Raw genomic sequence first — 21,374 nt, forward strand, 5'->3', positions numbered from 1 at the left:
TACAGGGACAGGTATGGGTCCATCTCTGTCCAGACATTAAATTTGTTTCCTTCTTTCCTTCATCCAATTTTTCTTTGTCTTGACTGAATCAGCAAGACATAAGGTGAACCATAACACTCGTGGTCGAATTTGTGTTCCTTCACTTGTAATACTCTGCTTAGATTAGCTAACTTTAGCCTTGGATTCTGAGTTCAAAATCTTCTTACTGAAACAGGACCTAGACTCTGCCTTCAGTCTCTTGTGTTCTCAGCTTTGCTCTCATACAATGGATCACAGTGCTCCAACCACTAGTTCCAAAAGAACCCCAATGGACTGACTCCCTCTAACTGTTACCTGTCCTTGTCACTACATAGAGTGTTTTTAGTTGACTACTGTTTTGGTACCACTCAAGTTTTGGGGAAGGTATGGGGGGAGCTGGGAGAAGTGAAGGGAGGGAAAGCTGTGGTCTGGTTGTGTTGTATGAGAGAACAGTCTATTTTCAATTTAAAAAAGAAAATAAAACACCTTTTCAAATTAAAAAAAAAAAAGCTTTGGTCACCTGATTTGGGTATAAGCTTACAATTGTATTCATTCATTCCCACTCCTTCCTTTTCCACATTAGTGTGTACTGACATTGAAATTCTTAATGCCCTTTTCACTTGTGTATGTCACTTCATTATGGTAATCCTAAATTATTAATTAGGTATAGAATTATTTGAACATAATATGTTTTCATTCAGGTTTTTTTTTTTTTTTTTTTTTTTTTTTTTTTTTTTTTTGCACTATTCTTGTTTAAACAGCACTGACAATTCAGAATCTCTTTAAAATAATAAATTCTCAATCTTGAGTTTGAAGGAGTGGTTAGGACCTGCCAGTCATTTCCAGATAGATAGTGAGTTAAGTGAGGATGTGACTATTATTATCTAGAATGAGAGCATAGCTTAAAATAAAGAGGGAGGAGGTTGGGAATTTTGCTTAGTGGTAGCAAGCACAAGGCCCTAGGTTCAGTCCTCAGTGTTGAAAAAAGGAGGTATTTATGATTGGATTTGAGAAACCAAAGGGTTTAATTTTGGAGTTGGGAGGTTTGGGGGGTGGGGTGGTATACTCTGAACAAGCAGACTAAATGTGCAGCCTGATGTGCAGAAGGAAAACCAGGGAGTCTGGTGTCCTGGCAGCAGAGCAATAGGGTTGCATCACAACTGAACACTGTAGCCGGTCAGTTAAGGCAAGGACAGAAGCGCCCATCAGTTTCAGTGATATGATAGTTGTCGCAGTGCTACTTTTCATAAGAGAAATTTTAATGGAGTGCAGAGATGGAAACCAGACAGCCTGGCTTAAGGGGCAACTGGACACAAGCTAGGAAGGGTTTAGTTAAAAGAGATCAATGTAACAACAAGGATGTTTAATAACATGATAGTATGTTTCTCAGACAGTAGAAAGGATGAACGAGGGTACTTTGAACCTTCTTTCTCAAGTTTTTTGGGTTACGTGATTTCGTTTGTCTTGAATAAACAAATACCTACAAGTGGACTTTGTCTCTTATTTAACCTTGTTCTTGGTTTCAGCCATTCTAACTGTAGTAGTTTGTATCTCATTGTTATATATTTGTATTTGTATCCCCTTAGGATCATTGCTGCCAAGCATCCTTTTGTGTTTTGTCATTTGAATTTCAAGTATTTGTTCTTTCCTACTTGGGAAAGAATTTTTATTATTGAAGTGCAAGATTTTAAAATATATCTACAAAGTCTTTGTCAGATTTATGTATCACAAATATTTATTTCAATCTCCACCTTGCTTTGCATTTATTAATGTTGGTTTTGAAGAACAAGTTTTTTTTACTTTAATAAACACCAGTTTGCCCTGTTTTTATGGTTTATATTATGACAATGTATTTTTATTAGCACTAAGCTGTTTTGCATTCCTGCTTATATAACATTTGTAAATAATTTTGTGTCTCTGTGTGTGTGTGTGTGTGTGTGTGTGTGTGTGTGTGTGTGTGTACACATACATGTTGTGTCACTGTGTATATGTAGAGATAAGAAGAAACCTGTAAGAGTTGGTTTCTTCCCTCTACAATGTCCTGGCGTCCTGGGCATTGGACACAGGGTATTAGGCTTGGCAGCAAGTTTCATTTATTATTTAATAAGCCGTTTTGTTAGTCATATTTTGTTTATTTATAGTATTAGTGCCTTGATCCCATATCTTTTGAACTGAAGTCATGTCTGAAAGGATCTGGTAATGTGAGTTGACTTGGTATTTGTTTTGAATCAATGACTGCAACTGACAAGAGTCAAATTATTTTCTGGGGATGAATACGTCTCTAACTGTGTAAATTTTTTTGGAGAAGTACATTATTCAGAAATGTGTTGCATATGCACAATGAAAGTAGGCCGTGCACAGCAGTGTACGCACTGTAGACTTCCATGCAACAGCTGTCACAGTTGGCAAAGTCATCCTAGAGAAGTGCTGTATTAAATTGGTCCAGTGGACACAATTAATTCAGAAAAAGGAGCTGTTTGCATGACAGGCATGCTTGGCATAGTTAGGCAGCTGGTTTAATTATGTACCTCAATTATGGGGCATGGTGGATAAAAACTGTCTCTGCTTATGAAAAGATGAGGAGTGCATGATATGAGCAGATGGCCAAGAACACTTGACTTTCTAATACCTTGCCACATTACTAGTAATTTTTAAAAGATTTTTTAATATAATTTGAGAAATACCCTGCATACAATTTAGATAAACTGAATTGGAAGTAAGACAACATTAAAATGTGTTTCATTGTTTTTAGAAGTTACTAATGAATTTCATTGTTGGTTGTAATTGTTATATAAACATGTAAGCAACATTTGCATTCCGTAACTTTAATGCTGTTTATTATAAAATACAGCATTTTAAGTAAATTGCCTTTTCAGAACATCCATGCACTTGTACACACATCTTCATGTATTACATGTGCAAATGCAGCCCATTTAAGCTATGACATTTCATGTACTTTTTCCTGGTTCTTAGCTACTTCTTAGGATGTTATGAGGCTACTAACGGTTCTCACTAAGTATGGTGGACCAAATCAAGCCGAGGTGACTCTTACTTTTATTGAAGCAAAAGCAGATAAGTTATAATCTATGGAATAATTAAAAAGTTACCATTTCCATTTTCTAAAGGTTTAGTCTGAATTCGTGAGATAAAATTAGACCATTTTGTGTCTCATCAGTATTGTAGCATCTGCTTGAAAGTGATCAGCATTTCTAGCCTAGATTAAAGGTAGTGAAGGAATGTTTATTCTTAAATTCAAATTCAGATCCAAATGTACTTCAGAAATTATAAATGGTCAAGAATGGGTGTGTGTTAGGCTGAGATGAATAGCTTGGGGACAGAAAGGGATATATGTAAACTTTCATTAGCACTATAGGGAAGCCATGGGTCTTGGAGGAGAACCTATAACCATCACTTTACTAAGCCAGCGCAATCCCTAACTACCCACAGCACAGTTTGTGGGTGTGTTCTCACCAAAAAAACCAATCACTGTTTGAAGAAATGTTCTCAGTACAAAGAAACAACAAACACTTGAGGTAATGCCACCCAACACACTAAATTGATCATTAAGCAATATATACATGTCCCAGAGAACCATAGGTACTCCATAAACATATCCAAGTATTATGTTAATTAAAAATACAACTGAAGAATTGATCAAGATAAAAATTAGTGAAGTAAAAACAAAATATAAAAGCAATTATAAACAATATAAAAGCTCATAAAATAGAGAAACCTGTGAAGTGTAAAGAGAAAAAGGTGTGTGTGTGTGTGTTTGTGTATGTGTGTGTGTATGTGTGGGTATGGGTATATCTTTGTCTGTCTAGTGTGGATCTGAGTATATATTATTCTAAACAAGAAAGAACACACTGGGAACAAGTTTAACAACTTATATTACTGCTCACTTGGAGGAGGGAATTTCTAGAGAAATACAGAAAGAAAGGCCAAATGTAACTAGAAAGCTTGAAGTGACCACAGAAAGGTTAGGAGGGATTTAAAAGCTACTTTTTTAAGTGGCCAGAGCAGACGGCTTTACCAATGCATTCCATCTCTATTTTATAGAGGACCTAATTCTAGGCCATAAAAAAAAATATTTCTTCAATTTACCCTGTGAAGTTGGAATACTCTTAGTCCGCAAACTCGCCAGGTAGAAGCATGGAAACCTGTGCATCACAGTTCATCACACAAAATACGAGCTCCAGCTGCACAGGGAATGTCAACAATCAGGAGAGTTCACCCCAGGAACACAAGCATGGCCCAACGCTTCAAATCTCATGATCACAACGAATCCGACTAAATTTAAAGAGCAGAAATGGCTCAGAAGGTAAGGGCACTTGCCACCAAGCCTGACATCCTGAATTCGATTCCCAGGACCCACAAGCTGTATGTACGTATGTACATATGTACGTACACACACACACACACAATAAATGTTTTAAAAAACTGAAAAATGAAGGATGAAACATATGATAATGACTACCCCAAAAATACCTTGCAAAAAGATTAATCATTACCAATAAGAACTAAGTAACTATGTATTTAAGTGTAATATTTCTCTCTATATAAACAGATATATTTAATGCATATTCATATATATCAATACCACCTAATTCATATATTAAAGTATATCTTTTTTCAGCAAAAACCTATATAGTATGTAATTATACAATTGTGCTTACTCTTTGTTAAGTTTACCTGTTTGGGAAGTCGGAACAAGGGGTTCTTATAGAAAATGTCCTTAGCTTGGCTCCATGTACCATCAATGAGGATGATTGTAGAAGGACAAACAGGAGAATCTAATAGAAATTCTTCCAAATTAGTAGCTTCAGCGCCTGGATATAATATTAATGTTCCAGAGTCCCGGCAAACAGTTGCAAGTTCAACATCTCTACAACAATAATTTTTAAGATATCTTTATTAGGTGTGGGGAAAACAAAAGTTTTATTGTAGTAGTGAATGCCTAAGCAAAGCTCCCCTCTCACCGTCCAGCTGAATGGAAACACCCGTTCAAGGGTCAATGAGAAGCCTCACATTCTGGTGTCTGACACAGTGTCCCCTCCAGCTACAGTTCTTCCACTACCAAGGCTAGACTTGTCTAGCAAAGGGCCAGTGACATGATTTTCAACCCTCCCATAGAAACACCTTTGCAGAAAAGAACTACTCCCAACCGCCCAGCCAGTCAGCCCGCTTACCGCTCCTCGTTGAAGCGGCGGCCAATTGTTACTGTGCATTTCTCTGGGGGAAGGCATGCTGCTAGCAGAGGGACTGTGCGCAACACTTTGCTTTCCTTTAACAAAAAAAGTAAAGCATAAAGTTATGATCTATAAACACTTTCAAAACTTATGATGGAACTCAGTGATAAAGTGCTTGCTCGGCAGGTACAAGGACCTGAGTGTCAACCTCAGCAACGGCATAAAGAAAAACTTTCCTGAGAAACATTTGGTTTCTAGCTTAATATATTTTTACAAGTCTTTTACTCAAGATCAGAGTTGAAGAAGCAATAACATTTCTCTAATTTATCAGTATTAAGTATAACACAAGCACATTTTTAAACCTATTTAGATATATTTACAGGCTAACAGTTAGAATTATAAATTATAGGGGAAAATACTTTATAAATATGTATTCAAATGCCATAAGGAAACCCAACATTATATATAATAAATCTTAATAATAAGCTAAATAAATTATAAATGCACATAATTTGTGTTAAACTGAATAATTTATTCTGATAAGCTTTTTATTTCAACAGTAATTACATTTTGAACACGTCAGCTTGTCGATGATAGCCTGTATCTCTATACCATTAGAGCAGCAAAATGCTCAAAGATAAAGCAAAGGACATGCCAAGTGACAGAGCCACAAATTTGGGACTTGTTAATGGCCAAACAGAACAATTTAAGCAACAAAACAAATACGAGACTCTAAACCAAAAAAGGGAAGTAGCTTTCTTACACAATTCTAAGTTGCTGGTGAAAACACAGACCACTCCAGAAAGCCTATTCTCTACTCCCATGGAAGTGGGCTGCACTTACAGGATCCAAAAGACCCAACAAAACACTTACCACCCTCAGTAGATTTCTTTGGCATCCTAGCTTCCACTGCTAAGAACAAACATTCTGCTCTATGGAGGTAGGAAGTCAGCCACTGTGCCCTAGGTGGGGCTAGGAAATTTTCCAGTGTTTATAGAATGTTCCTCCCTCCTTATCACTATGGAGAACTTTGATTTCCAAGCTTTTCTCAAAATAATACATTTATAAATTAAGTAGTGACAAAGATTTAAAATGCTGTAACTTTCCCAGATGTACGCCACAGTACCAGTACCACTTCTAAGAAACAATCACTTTAATTCTTAGCTTCTTCTTCTGAGAATTATTTCCATATTTTCTATAGTGTCTGTGGCAATTTTGATTTTTCAATTTTACATATTACTTATAAACTACATATGATCATTATCATAGCTAACATCAACATACACAATCCAAGTGTGGTATATTGATTTAATTCCCATTTACTTTTCACAACAAACCAGTAAAGAAACGAAATTTTTATTACATCTATCTTACCAATGAGTAGACTGAAACGCAGACAGATGTATTAACTTGTACAAGGTTATGGATTTAGCACCCGAAACTCAGGCAATCTTGCTCTAAAACCTACAACTCTTAAACTTTACAAGGACAGCCTCTCATGACAAGTTAGCATTCTGAACTCTCGCCTTGTAGCTAACTCTCATATCCGATAATGGTTTTAGCTAAATCAATAAACAGTATTTATATCATTATGGCTAAATGTACAGAGTTCACAAGGCCATGCAATTTAGTGTAACACTTCTCCCTTCTATATATTTGTTTCTTATTTTTGTGATAACTCCTTGTTTTTAAGCACTGTTTATATTCATGTACCGAGTCTTGAAATGCCCATCACATCACTTTCATGCAATCCTCTCTACCACATCTTTCCCCACATCTCCCTCCTGGAACCCACCCATGATTTCAATCTCATGTCTATGGGAGACTCATGAAACTGTCAAATGCGCTTAAGCAAAGTTGTGTGCTAAAGCTACATACAAGCAGTCTAGTGTTAGTGAACTATTTGAAGACCAGAGGTTTCTCTGCTGAAAGGGAAATTCAACTGGGATATACTTGTCTATCCAAAAAAAAACATCCATAGTGGACACAGTTAAGTCATCTAAACTAAGGATTAATTTTGGGTATTTTTTAAAGCTGTAAAATATTTCAAAATACAAAAATCACCACAAACTAACTTTTATAAAACTACACTTTAAAGGCTTCCATAATGCCTTAGGACAACAATGGAAAAGTACCATATTTGTACCAAAACTCTGGTCTTAACTTTCTCTGACCAGAGAGCTATTGTTTTCTGTAAATATAAGTTACACAATGTTACAATGTTAACTGCAGAAAAAGAGTCCAGTGGCAAAGCAGCCAGGGCCACAATGGCCTGCAGTCAAGTCAGGAAAAGGAGCTGCCAACCAACAACTTGCAATAAAGAAACAGTATTCCTCATTCAGAAAACAGAAAAGGCTAATTTAATTTACACCTTAGTTTTATCTTTGAATAGGCTGTGAATTTTAAAAAATAATAATCATTTCTTTGTTAAAGACTGCTTGGACACAAGCGGTCCTGAGTTCTAAATACTAAAAGAGTTAACATTAAATCCATTTGCATTATTCACTGACTAGTTTTGTACTGGCTAATTTATAATTTTCTATGGTTTCCTTACGTCCCTTCATCACAAATCAAAACTCACAAACATAAACACATACCGGCACATGTCTAATTCTAAACAGAGCAGAAGAGTGTTAAGTAAAAGATGGCATAGTACAAAGTAAATGTGTTTGCTCTAGCATCTAAAAGACAGAAAATTTTACTTACAAATCCATCTTGTAAGAGTAAAATGCCAAAGTCAGCATCTACTCCAGCAAAAAAAGACATCAGGGAGCAAAGGCTATGATCAAAGCTTTAAAATCAGTAATTTCTCTGAGTTCTTCATTCACAAAATTACACCTTTATATCACACAGACCTGCTGGAGCTGTACAGTTCTACCCTGTAACAGCAGAATTATATGAAACATTGTCTCAAGCATGTGACTCTCTACTATCAGATAAAACGTTCTTCCTTAAAGAGTAAACACTTAGCATCAATAACAGTTATTCTGGAACACTGCAGAGCCGTGAGACGTGCGTGTTTCCTCTGCGGAACTCAGGCTTCCCCTGGAAACATCCTTGACAAACTTGAACTCACCTCTGCGGGATGCTGAATTATGTACAAATGGGTGGAGATCTTGAGTGGCTGCGCTGGTAGGTAAGGACACAAGCACACTTTCTGGGGACGGCTAAAGAGTAAAAACAAAAACAAAACAAAGAAAACCAGCGGAGTTTTAAAATGTGATAGAACATCACCGTAATACGCCAACATCCTGCCATTTTTATAACTAAAGAGGTTTGCTGAAGCTACATATTTTCAAAGTGAAAGTATATATTAATGAATTTAATAAGACACATTAGACATGAGAATTATTAAAGAGATTAAAGCAAATTCTTCCCCACCCATAGAGATTCTGGGCTTAGCAGTAACTACAATTCAGTGATACAACATTTGTTTAGCACTTACAAGCCCATAGATGTAATCCACCACAAGACAAATTTAGTTTGTTAACATTATAGAACTTCAACAAATCTTAGTTGTCTTTAGTGGAAAAAGTCACTAGGTCATCCTGCAGGGCCTTTTCATTCATGAAGCAATATTTCTTTCATTTAACATGACAAAACTCATGACAAAAAGAAAAAAGAAAAAGAAAAGAAAAGCTTGGGCCCAGAGGCAGAAAGAAATATCATCTGAGATCCTAAGAGGACAGGAAATAAATCTCAGGAGAGGAAAGATAAACAGAGAAAATCTGGGAAGGCCACTTGTCTATAACAATAAACAAGGAAACCTCTAAGCTTAGCAGGTGAGAAAATAAAAAACAATAATCTGGCCAAGCAAAGGAAACAAAGAAACAACCAGCAAGTTACAGCACTCAGTAGACATCTCTCAGTAAGAGCTGCCATGTAAATGCATTCAACTCACCAGTGAAGTGACACAGCCAGGAGGCTGTATCAAAAGACTACAGGTAACCATCTGTTGTCTCAAGACACATATTCCACTGGAAAGTCACCCATAGACTGAGAGGGAAGGGATTAAAACACTATCAAGAGAACAGAAGCCAAAAACATGGCTGATATCTGGTAAAAGAAGGCCCAAACCAAAATCAGCCAGAAGAGTTTAAAGCCACCACATATTAATAAAGAAAGCAATTTATTAAGTAGACAGAGCAATTGTAAACATATACACACTAAACATTGAGAGTACACAGAACTAGAAGAAAAAAAAATCCTAATATTCATAAAACAACTCAAATAACCACAGCAGTCTTTTAGATTTATATATTTTGTATGAGTTTTTTTTTTTTTTTTTGCCTGCTTGCATGTATGTGACCCACATGGTGCCTGATGAGGCCAGAAAAGAGTGTTGGCTCCTCTGGCACTGGAGTTACAGTTTTCAGTCCTCATGTAGGTTCTGGGAATTGAACCTGGGTCCTCCACAAGAATAAGTACTCTCAACTGCTGAGCCATCTCTTCAGTCCCAACCACAGAAGTCTTAAAGGGAAAAGATAACATCAAAGGTATCAAAACCCTAGGCCTCAAACTATATTACAAAGCCACAGTAGTAGAATCAGATTGTAATGGCACAAAAACAGACAGGGACCAACAGAACAGAGAACTCATAGATAAACCCCATACATCAAAGACCCTCATTAAATCTTACTAGGGCCCTCTGGAATGGACTCAACTAGCACCAGGCATGACCCAAGAACTGACAACTGGGATTACATAAAAGTAAAAAGCTTCTCTACAGCAAAGGAAATGGTGAGCAGAATGAAGAGTGAGACTCCAGAGCAAATCCCTAACAAGTAAACACGTGACAGGGAATTAATATCTACAAGCTATAAAGAACTCCAAGTTTAAAAAAAAAAAAACAAATCATTCATGCTGGGCAGTGGTGACGCACACCTTTAATGCCAGCACTTGGGAGGCAGAGGCAGACGGATTGCTGTGAGTTCGAGGCCAGCCTGGTCTACAAAGTGAGACCAGGACAGTCAAGGCTACACAAAGAGACCCTGTCTCGAAAACACACAAACAAACACAAAAAATAATAAACAAAACCAAACCATCCAATAAGCAAAAGGACAGAATGAGTTGAATAAACAATTTTCAAAGAAGAAATACAAAAGACCAACAAATACTCGAAGAGTGTTTATAGCCATAATGGCAGGTGACATCTGCTGAGTTATAGCAATACACAAGTGAATTCTCATCAGTATACTTACCACTACAGGGCTGACCACTGTCAAATCTTACTCTACTTAGGTGTAATGTAGCCCAAGCTAAAAAATGCTTATATAAACTAGAGTGTGAGTAACTGGTTGAAATAGCTATTACAGCAGCCAAGTGCTTCTTCTTAGTTAGGTGTCAGTTAGGGTTTCTATTGCTGCAACAAAACACCATGATCAAAAGGCAAATTTCCACATTGCAGTTCATCACCAAAGAAAGTCAGGACAGGAACTCAAACAGAGACAAAAATACATGATCCTGGGCTGGAGAACTGGCTCAGTGGTTAAGAGCACTTGTTACTCTTGAAGAAAACCCAAATTCAATCCCCACTACCCATATGGTAGCTCACAATCATCCATAACTATAGTACCAGGAGCTCTGATACCCTCTTCCAGGCATGTAAGGGGTTCACAGACATACATTCAGGCAAAACAGTCACCCACATAAAATAATAAGAAACATAAATCTTTTTTTAAAAAAAGATGATGCTAGCCTTTTCCCCTCAATGAACCGTAAGTAGACTAATAATCCAATGTATTCTCTAGCTCCTTTTTAGATCTGGTATGACTGTCCTGCCACACATTGAATGTCCTATGACTAACAACAGATTTATCGGATGACATGATTTTTGTGTGTGCTTAGTAGAGTAAAGCACAGAAGAGTGGTAGACAGACATTAATGAATCTGAGTATACTAAGAAATGTACATCAAGGTCTTGTAGTGGAAGGTTTGGTTTCTTTAAAAACTCAGTTATGTTATGTAAACAGGTTTTGGCTTTAATCCCAAGTGTGGGATATGGAGCTGCTTTTAGTTTGTCCACAGCTGATAGCTGCCTCATGCAGCTCGGAAAGAGGCGTGGTCTTTGCCAGCTGCTAACACCCTCCTGCGACTTGGAGAGGGGGGTGATCTTTGCTAATTGCAATTAGTTTATTCTGAGGACTCTGAGAGGGCATAAATACCAGAGCACAAAGGGAGAGACACGGACCCTTGGAGGACTCTGGGAGAAGGACAGAGAAAGAAGGCTGCTGCTCCATTTGCTGGCTTGCTGGATATCCTGACTGAGATTGATGTTTTCCCAAGGAACCCTATGACTCTAGCCAGCAAGAGCTAAGTCTAAAGAGATCTACATGCCCTGTCCCTTCCAACCTTCTTTCTTTCCTACCTAAGGGAGCTGGAAGGGAGGTAGAGGCATTAAGGAACCCCAAATAAAACAGAGTTTAAAAGTAGTACCTACAAGGTCTGCTATAAGAAAGAACTTTCTGTAAAGGAAACATAGGGTAACATTAAAATTCTAAAATGTTGGACTGAAGAGATGGCTCTGAGGTTAAGAGCACTGCCTGCTCTTCCAAAGGTCCTGAGTTCAATTCCCAGTAACCACACGGTGGCTCACAAGATCTGGTGCTGTCAAAACACTGTATACTTAATAAATAAATAAATCTTTAAAAACATTCTAAAAAGCTTAAGATTATAATGAAATTTATCAAAAGCATAAACTAAGATAATCACAGAAAAAAAAATCAAATACAATTTTTTCTCTAGCATAACACCCAGCAATTTAAAATTAGACTCTAACCATACTCCTATAGGCAGAAATCAATTTGAAATTTTTAAATAAACATATGCAAATTTTGGCCAAAGAACAGCTATGGTTCTATAAATATAACTTTAATGTTTTATAGATCAAAGTCCTAATATTATAGTACCCTGTGCTAGCACAGTAGTGAATTTTATTTCAAACCTTTAGTAGATGAACCACCAATTACACTACAGTTTTATAATTATCATTCACCAGCTGTGTTTTGCAGCATATGTTATTAGGTTTCATTTCAATTCTTATGGGTATTTTTAGAACTTTAAAAACCTTGGTATGACTAAAACTCCCTAGTGGCATTGCAAAATCAATTTTCACAAACTGCCCTTTTAAATACCCCCTCCGTAGACTCAATGAAAATGCTTCATGAGACTAATTTTATACAAAAATAAATTGAACCAAAATATTGTAGTGTTTTTAAAACTCAGCTTTGAAAAACTGAATATGAAATACAACTAAGTACAAAAATCAAGTTATCTTCCTATCTAGGAACCATTAAGAACATTTGCCAAGTACACTTAGAAGTCTATTTATTTATTTATGTTTTTTCGAGACAGAGTTTCTCTGTGTAGCCTTGGCTGTCCTGTACTCACTTTGTAGATCAGGCTGACCTCGAACTCAGAGAAATCCGCCTGCCTCTGCCTCCCAGAGTGCTGGGATTACAGGCGTGCATGCCCACCAGGCCAGGCTAGAAGTCCATTAATAGGATTGGTTCTGGTCTGGTGGATAGCCAAAGTACTTGCGTCATGTCGGCCGGCGTTGGTGGTGGCCCCTGGAGGAGCACTTGAGTCCCTCTCTGCAGAGGCTTACGTTGCTGAAAGCCTATCTCCTTTATACACAGGGCTGCCGCTCAGCTCTTGTCTCCTAGTGGGCAAGTTTCCCCTTCAATCTTTCCTCTCCGGCTTCATCTTTTGTGTAGCCAGCTTCATCCTAGCGATTTGCTTGAGAACACAGATCAACCCCCCAGAACAAGGCGGGGCATCTCTCCAGTGCGAGCCTTCGCTGACTCTGCCAGCACCATCCTGCACCTTGTCGTCAGGAACTCCTCCGGTTGACCTGCTCGCATTTCCTTAGTTGTGGGGTTGGAGCCGTTCACTGTTTGCCATGCCCTGGGTAAACAATTTGTCGAACACTGGTTCTTCAGATTGTGCTCAGCTATGACTTTCACTGGGTGGGTATGAGGTGGGGAGTCCAGACAACTCCCTCCGCTCTGTCAGACCAACTTCACAGTACAAGGCAGTTAACACGGAACCTGCCTTTCCAAATTAAAAAAAAAGTTTCTCTGCCACTCCCTGCCCTTACACCCCCTACACACACACACACACACACACACACACACACACACACACACACACACACACACAGAAAGCAGTTCTCTGGAACTGGTGAGATTCTGACCAGTTTAACCCATCAGTCTGTACAGACTTAATATATTATTTCAAGGATGGTGCCTAGCCAGAACCACGTGTTTATGCTCTAGAACACTTTTCTTCCTGTTTGCAACTACTTACACTTCCTTACATTTTTATACTTCTATAATAATTGAGACTGTGATGTGGCTACAAGACTATGGGGGTGAGCCGGGCGGTGGTGGCGCGCGCCTTTAATCCCAGCACTCGGGAGGCAGAGGCAGGCGGATCTCTGTGAGTTCTAGGCCAGCCTGGTCCACAAAGCGAGTCTAGGACAGCCAAGGCTAACACAGAGAGACCCTGTCTCAAGAACAAAAGCAAACAAACAAACAAACAGACTATGGGGGCCAGGAAGTAGAATGTGGTAGTTTGAAATGAGATGTCCCCTCCCATAAGTCTTAGACATTTGAAAATTTGGTCCCTAGCTGATGGCTGTCTGAGAGATTAGGAGATATGTCTTGTTGGAGATAGTATCTTGTTGAGGGTGGGCTTTGAGTATGCTCTGTTTCCTGCTTGGTATTTGTGATGTCACTGTCACCTAAGAGGCTCATTAAGCTAAATTGCTGAGCCTAACCATCACCTCACCAAGCTTCTGACAGTGATTGGTGTTATCTGACAGTTATTGGGAGTTAGTGCTTCTGACAAGTTGGTGGGTGATACTGATGCTGCAGGTGGGGATGGGTAACAGAGGACAGTCTCAGATAAGCATTTCTCTATAAGCATGCACCCTACAGAATTTTCTTTCCCAAAGAATGACTTAAATTCATTCCTTTCTAATGCTGCCTACTTATCCATTCCTGCATCTAAAGACTGCCAAAGTCTTCTGAATTTTTAAAGTAGTTACCAAAGAACAAACAACAGAACAGAAAACGAACAAGCCAGTGAAACCATTTTCTCTTCATGAAAATATGACCTTTCCTAGCCAACCAATCCAGTTGCCCTGTCAACTCTATCACTAGGCAACCCCGCATATGATTAAAACAACCCACAACTGACAGTGTGCATATTGCCTGGGAAGCTATAAAGACCTGATCAGGACCCTATACTTTGGGCTTCCCTAAAATGGAGCCCTACAACTTGCTAGAATTAGGAGACGTTAGCCCCTGTGGGTATGGAACTATCGTCTATAGCTGCACTGTGTGGAGTACATCACCTTGCAGCTGAGCCAGGCTGCTATGCTAGGCTGCCACAAAGACATGGTAGAAAAGAAGCATTTAATGCAAGCTGTCACCTTAGCCTGTATGTTTCTGGTATCAAGAGTGGCCCATAGCCAGGCAGTGGTACAGCAGGTCTTTAATGCAGCACTTTGGAGGCAGAGGCCGGTGGATCTCAGAGTTCAGGGCAAGCCTGCTTTGTAGAGTGAGTTTCAGACAGCCAGGGCTACAGAGGAATCTCAGAAAGCAAAAGGAAGGCGGGGAAGTGTGTCCTGTGGTTGTCTGTTTTCTACAAGGTCTCAGCAACCCCAACCCTCTGCAGGATTCTTTGTCTAACCTTTCCAACATACCTTTCTAAAATAACCCACCTATTCTCCTACTATTACTTTCCAGCATCTTATCCTAATTTCCATCCACATATTTGATCACCACTGGAGATCATATTAACAGAATGCAGGAGGTTTGTTTGTTTTTTGTTTTGTTTTGTTTTTCCGTTTTTTGTTTTGTTTTGTTTTGTTTTTTTTGTTTTGCTATAGTGGCAGCTACAGGACAAGGTCTGGCCTCCCTCTTTGTTGCTATGTTTCTAACCCGGGCAAAGCAGGACCTCCAACACTGCTGTGTATGAAACAGCTCTGCATTCCCTCTGACCTCCACAAAGGGATGCTTTTCTCCTCCTACACCATTTCCTATGCCGTCCCTTCGCTTAATTATACATCACATTTCATACCTCCTTCATGTTCTCTACAGGACTTAAATAATTCATTTCTACTATAAGTGAAACCCAGTATTTCTGGTCTCCACTTGAATATTCTGTGGCCAACTTAAAAAGTAGTAGGATATAAGAGGCAAAACTGTTACTAAGGAAAACTGCTAAGCACTTTGAGTAAACACCATAAGTAAGCTAAAATTAATTGCTTTGTCTCATGCTTTGATACCTCATAAAACATAGTTACCTACGTATTTACCCTAAGTCTCTAGTAACCTAATTCTAGTTACAATTACTAAAATTATAGTTCTTTGGTGTGAATGTGTGAGCACATATGTGTGCAAGTGCACATGCAAGTGACATGTGCATATGGAGGCAACTGACAACGTAAGGCATCATTCCTCAGGAGCTGTCCAGACTGTTTTTTGAGACATGGTCTCTACTGGTTTGCACCTTGCCACATAGGCTTTGCTTACTTGCTTGCTTCCTTGCTTCCTTGCTTTCCTCTCGTCTGTTTTGACACATGGTTGATATATGTAGTCTTGGGTGTCCCAGAACTCTCTATGTAGACGGAGCTTGCTTCAGACTCACAGAGATCCGCCTGCCTCTGCCTCTGCCTCAGGGGCACTGTAATTAAAGCTGAGCACCACCATTCCCAGCTGGCTTTTCATAGGGCCTCTAGGAACCAAACTCAGGTTTTCGTGTTTGCATGACAAGTAATTTAATAACTGAGCCATCCCTCCAGCTTTAAAACTACAGCTCTTTAAAACATCTTATCATTTCAACTGACCAACTCTATATTTAGTGAGTTACTTTATAATGAGAATTTGTGTCTGTTACCTTAAATACTTCTCCTCTCTACAGCACATATGCTGTAATGATGACTAACTGTTCAGCTGTTAAATTATCTCTTAATAGAAGTGCAGAGTAATTGCCATCTTCATTTCTAAACTCTTTAAAATAAATCTCTATATCTCTAAACTTAAACTTTAAGGTTATTTTATATGATATTTTGAATAGATAATACATTAAACAAAAATTCATACCTATATAAGTATATTAAATAATAAACTCAACCAATTCCTATTTTAATGTATGCTACACATCTGACTATAATAGAATGACCAAAAAGCTGAATTTTTCCATTCACTATATTTATAATGCATTGTAAATACATTATTGGTTTTCCATTCATTAGGGTCTATTTTCTTTAAAAATCCATATAACTCAATAAATTTTAATTGTATTCTTATAATATGAATGGAACCTACAAGGAATTTCCCTAAGGGATCTGAACAAAATAAGCTTTGTCTTCGTTTCCCAGTAGAGATGCAGAATTGTAGGCTACCTGTCAGACACGAACTGGGATGCCTCCTGTGAGTGCAGTAGTACCAGGAAATCCGTCACTCTGAGCACTCCCTCTGACAGAAACCTGACATGGATCTGAGATGCTAGGACCTACAAAAACCTGACTAAGTCCCTTACATAACATTCACTGAAAGCTTTTTCCTATTACAGTACTGATTTTAATCAAGAGAAGCTCATATAAGTAAAAATAAACTTTAAAGATTCATTAATAGATTTATGAATAGTTACTACTTTAAAGGATTTTTACTCACTAACTAAAGAAACACAAATGTAAACCCACCCCCCAAAATAGTTTAACTCAAATTTTCCAAAACGCAACAATTTTTTTTAATATCCTCAGAAGAAGGGTTAAGCTAAGAACTCCACAGCTCTCTACGTCATTAACCAAAGTCTACAGCACAGCACACACAAAAACGGCACCAGCCTTCTCATTTAAAACATGCTTTGGAAAACTAAATCCCACAGTGCCCTCTGCTGTTTTGGTGTTTGTTTTGGTTTGGTTTGGTTGGTTGGGTTTTGGGGTTTTTTTTTTTTTTTCTTTTCTTTTCTTTTTTAAGATTTATTCACTTTTATTTATCACACATGCTTTCATGTCTGTGTGTGATCTGCATGCAGGTGCCAAAGAGGCCAGAAGTGGGTGTCAGATCTCCTGCAACTAGAGTGATAGGCAGCTGTGAGCACTGTGACGGGTACTGTGGGTTCTGGAACCAAATCCAGCTCCCCTAGAAGAGCTGCATGCACGCTTAACTCCTGAGCCATCTCACCAGCTCTACATTATTCTTACTGTCTTTAAGAGAACTGACATAACCTAGAAGATGAATGCTAGTTATTCGATTTTTTTTTTTTTAACTATATAGTCAGCTTGACCAATAAAAAGACAAACATCTAGCTAGGCACAAGGCACACACCTATGATCCTAACACTCAGGGAGGTAGGGTCTCTGTGAGTTTGAGGCCAGCCTGGCCTACAAAGAGAGTCCAGGACAGCCAAGGGTACACAGAGAAGGCATATCTCAAAAAAAAAAAAAAAAAAAAAAAAAAAAAAGACAAATACCTGTATAAACATATAATGTAATAATGTAATATACACTTTCATCCCATACATAGGTAACCTCTTCCATTCATGACTATTTTATATTTAAGTAAATAAAATCTTCTCTTATACGACCTGCCTCAGCTGTTTTTCTTACTGAATTCTTTAATAACTGACTATAGGAGTTGAGGAAAAACATAAAAAAGAAAACTTACTATTGTAAGCTGTCTAATTGGACGCACAGGGAAGAAATCAAGCCTAGTGGTAGAAACCTAGCCAGCTTCCTGGGGCTAGTGAGGTCACAGCCATTGGCTAGACCAGTGTAATCCCTACTGCCTTCTAAATCTTATCCTTCTACCCACAGATAAGTGCAGACTCCTCATCACAGGCGCCTCTCTTTACAGCAAACGGAGATCATGACAGATCGTGGGGAGCCCAGCCCCAGCAGACACAGCTCTATCATAGCTGCTAACAACATCATGGCTCAGAGAACACTGAGAAAGAATGTGCAAAACGAATTTAAGAGCCTGAAATACCAGGAAATCTGCTGTGAAGCAGTCTCCAGGAGAAATGGCTGCATAAACAAGACAGTGACAATGGCAGCATCAATGGACGTGTTAATGTGGAATGGAGAAACTGTTCACAGGGTCCCACCCATAGACAGAACCACAAGCCGTTAGTGACTGCTAGGAGAAGAATTAGCCTTTCCCAGGGAAGATCCCCCTTCCTGGTTGTCCAATGCGGTGTTCAGCTCTGAAACTATAGACACACAAACAACAACAACAAAAATGGACTGAGCAAGTTGTATTTAAATATTTGTACATACACATACATACATATGTAGCAATTAAAACCTGAGAAAATTAAGCAAGAGTGTATGTACTATGAACTCAATCTTTTTCTTGTTTATGGTAGGCTTCATCTAATTATAAAATAATAAATAACACATTTTACTATCATTATTGAGAAAGACATTTTCAACAGATTAACTCATTATCTCTTCCTTTGAATAAATGTTATGTATGTTTATGAAACATGTATAGTATTAATAAATAAAATGTATATAACTATAAATAAATAAATGTATCTATTAGAAACACATACTAACTTTTTAATCCTCTATAGAATGTTATCCAAAACCTTCCAGTACAGCCATGGAGGTAGATTTGCTCTTACTATCAGATCCTTAAGTCATAGTGAGTGGCGTTCTGATAAAGAAATTTCGTGTGGGACAGGTGCCCTGTAAGGCAAAAGCCCTGCACCCAGAGATGGCATATATAAAACCTGTCTCAGTTACATTTCTACTGCTGTGAAGAGAGCAGGGCAGTTTTAAAAGAAGGCATCTAATTTGGGGCTTGTGGTTTCAGGGGCTTACGGTCCACGACCATCATCTTGGGGAGCTGGTGGCAGGCTCTGAACAGTAGCTGAGAGCTCACACTGAAACAAAACCACGAGACAGAGAGACAATGGGAATGGTAAAGTCTGCCTTCAGTGATGTACTTCCTCTAACAAGGCCACACTTCCTAATGCTTCCAAACTGTTCTATCCATAGGGGACCAACTCTTCAAACAGATGAACCTATGGGGCCATTTTCATTCAAACTATCACAGCAACTATACAAAGCCCTTGCACCACATTGAAACGATAAAAAGAGAAAACAACAAAGGACGGAGGACCTTGTTATCATCCACATTCAGGTTAACAACGATTTACTTCCTGTTCTTTTAAGAAAAACGGATGGATGGATGATATACAGATAGTAGATGATGAAGATGGGTAGATGGGTTGATGGATGGAAAGAACAATCTGGAGGATGTGCCTGGGTAAGAGAGAGAGCGCTCTCACATGATGCATCCACAATACCCTGGTTTTGATGCCTAACGCAGGCAAAAACAAAAAAAAATGACAAGTAGCTGTCTTAGTAGCAAATTAATTAGTGTCTCCTCTGCAAATGCTTCTTCTGTACTTCCATAACTTGCTTTAAATATTATTCATATATGTTTTCTTCCATAGTTTTCTAAAGGAAATAAATTTTAATCATTTTATATGACATTAAGTGTTCACTATTTATCAGAGGCTATTGGGTAAATAATGACTGAATAAATATAAAAAAAACACATATGCCTCCGCCACCCCAAAAGCCTTGTTGTTTATTTTCTTCTAGTACTGAGGATCAAACCCGGGCCCACCGCATGCTAAAGAAGTGCAGCCGGGTCACATCTCCAGTCCCTACATGACATGAAGCAAGCCTCCCCCTGTGTGCATGCACAGAAGCAGCCCATGCTCCCTCCCACAGGCTAATTAAGAAGAAACATCCTTCCTCACAAGGAGTCAAAGGTCAAAAGCAAAGCTATTTCCCAAAGAACAAAAAAAAAAAAAAAAAAAAAAAAAAAACCTCTTCATTTCTTCAATCTTTCATTGTCTCTTATCTAAAAACTGACTATATTATAAAATAAGGGTTTTTATATTTCCCTAATTTTCTTTAGGAAATAAATGTCTATTTCCTCATAAAACATAAAGGATATTGAGACTTTTTCTTGAAATAAAGAGATCATACAAGGTTTAATTTAGTGCTAGTTTACTGCACGAGAACCCAATACTATGGCTAACCCTCTCACCTAGAAAGTGTTTCTGTTTGTTTGATTTAAGTAGTTCTCCCAACTCAGCATTTGCTTTAAGTGAAAGCCCCAGGGCAACACCTCCAGGGAAGGGTAACTGACTTAAGGAGTCTATAGAGTAACACAAATTCATAATGTTCCTTAGCCTCTGGATTTGGGGAAAATATCCTAGCAGTAAAGAAATTGGGTACCAGTAAAAGGTTCATAAATGATAGTACGAGTGATATTTCATAGAAGAAAGGGAAGGCAGATGGGGAATAAAGGAAGAGAGGCAGGAGAGGAGGTAAAGAGGGAGGATGTTAACATCTGTCACACACTTTTTATGGTATATATGCAATGCAAATGTTTTACTTGTCTCAGGGGATAGTATCACTACCCTACTTTAGGTAAGAATAGGCTCACACAGGTTAATAACTTCCTTAAAAGAAAATACAGCAAGAGCCACAACAGCTCTCACTCCAAACAGATAGATGCCTTTAATTAGGACATTGTATTCAGTCTGTATGTCTAATGCTCATAAAATGTTAAAATATAACGCTATCTAAGCTGTTTTAGGCCCTACACAGATACCACTAGAACTAAAACAGCGGGAGATAAACCTGAGATACTGTAAGAGAGCTAGAAGAAAAAGGCCAATGCCCAAGCAGGCATAAAACTAGTGTAAAATGGCTAAAAGTAACTGAGGATATGAGGTTGGCTATCCAAATAGATACAGGGAAGTAAGCAGCACAGCAGAGAGAACGGGAGTTGAAAGAACAGTTCAAGGGCTGAGGAGATGGCTCAGTGTGTAAAAGCACTCGCTCTGCCAGCACAAAGACTTGAGTTTAGAATCACAGCACCCCTATAAAGCCAGGCACAGTACCATATCTATAATCCCAGCGCTCCTAAAGTGAGAGGAGGAAGAGACAGGAGACTCCTTCAGAGCTTGCAGGTCAACAGCAAACAAAGAGACCCTGTCTCAACACAGCGGACGGTGAAGACCTACACCCAAGGTTGCCCTCTGACCTCTGACACATGCACTGTAACACATGCATACTCACACTCACAAACATGCACACACATACACATATCATACATACCTGTT

General features: G+C 38.5%; 1 protein-coding gene across 1 annotated transcript in view; it reads right to left on the bottom strand.

The window, feature by feature from the left end:
- Positions 1 to 21,374, bottom strand: part of Dtwd2 (DTW domain containing 2) — a 44,730-nt gene that overhangs the window by 13,099 nt on the left and 10,257 nt on the right. Inside the window, exons 2-4 of the mRNA XM_051163295.1 lie at positions 8,284 to 8,374; positions 5,208 to 5,302; positions 4,711 to 4,903 (exon numbers count right to left, since the gene is read on the bottom strand). Coding sequence (XP_051019252.1) covers positions 4,711 to 4,903; positions 5,208 to 5,302; positions 8,284 to 8,374 — 379 coding nt within the window. The remainder of the gene's footprint in view (positions 1 to 4,710; positions 4,904 to 5,207; positions 5,303 to 8,283; positions 8,375 to 21,374) is intronic.

The sequence above is a fragment of the Acomys russatus genome, chromosome 20 (assembly GCF_903995435.1).
Source record: "Acomys russatus chromosome 20, mAcoRus1.1, whole genome shotgun sequence".
NCBI classification, from domain to species: Eukaryota; Metazoa; Chordata; class Mammalia; order Rodentia; family Muridae; genus Acomys; species Acomys russatus.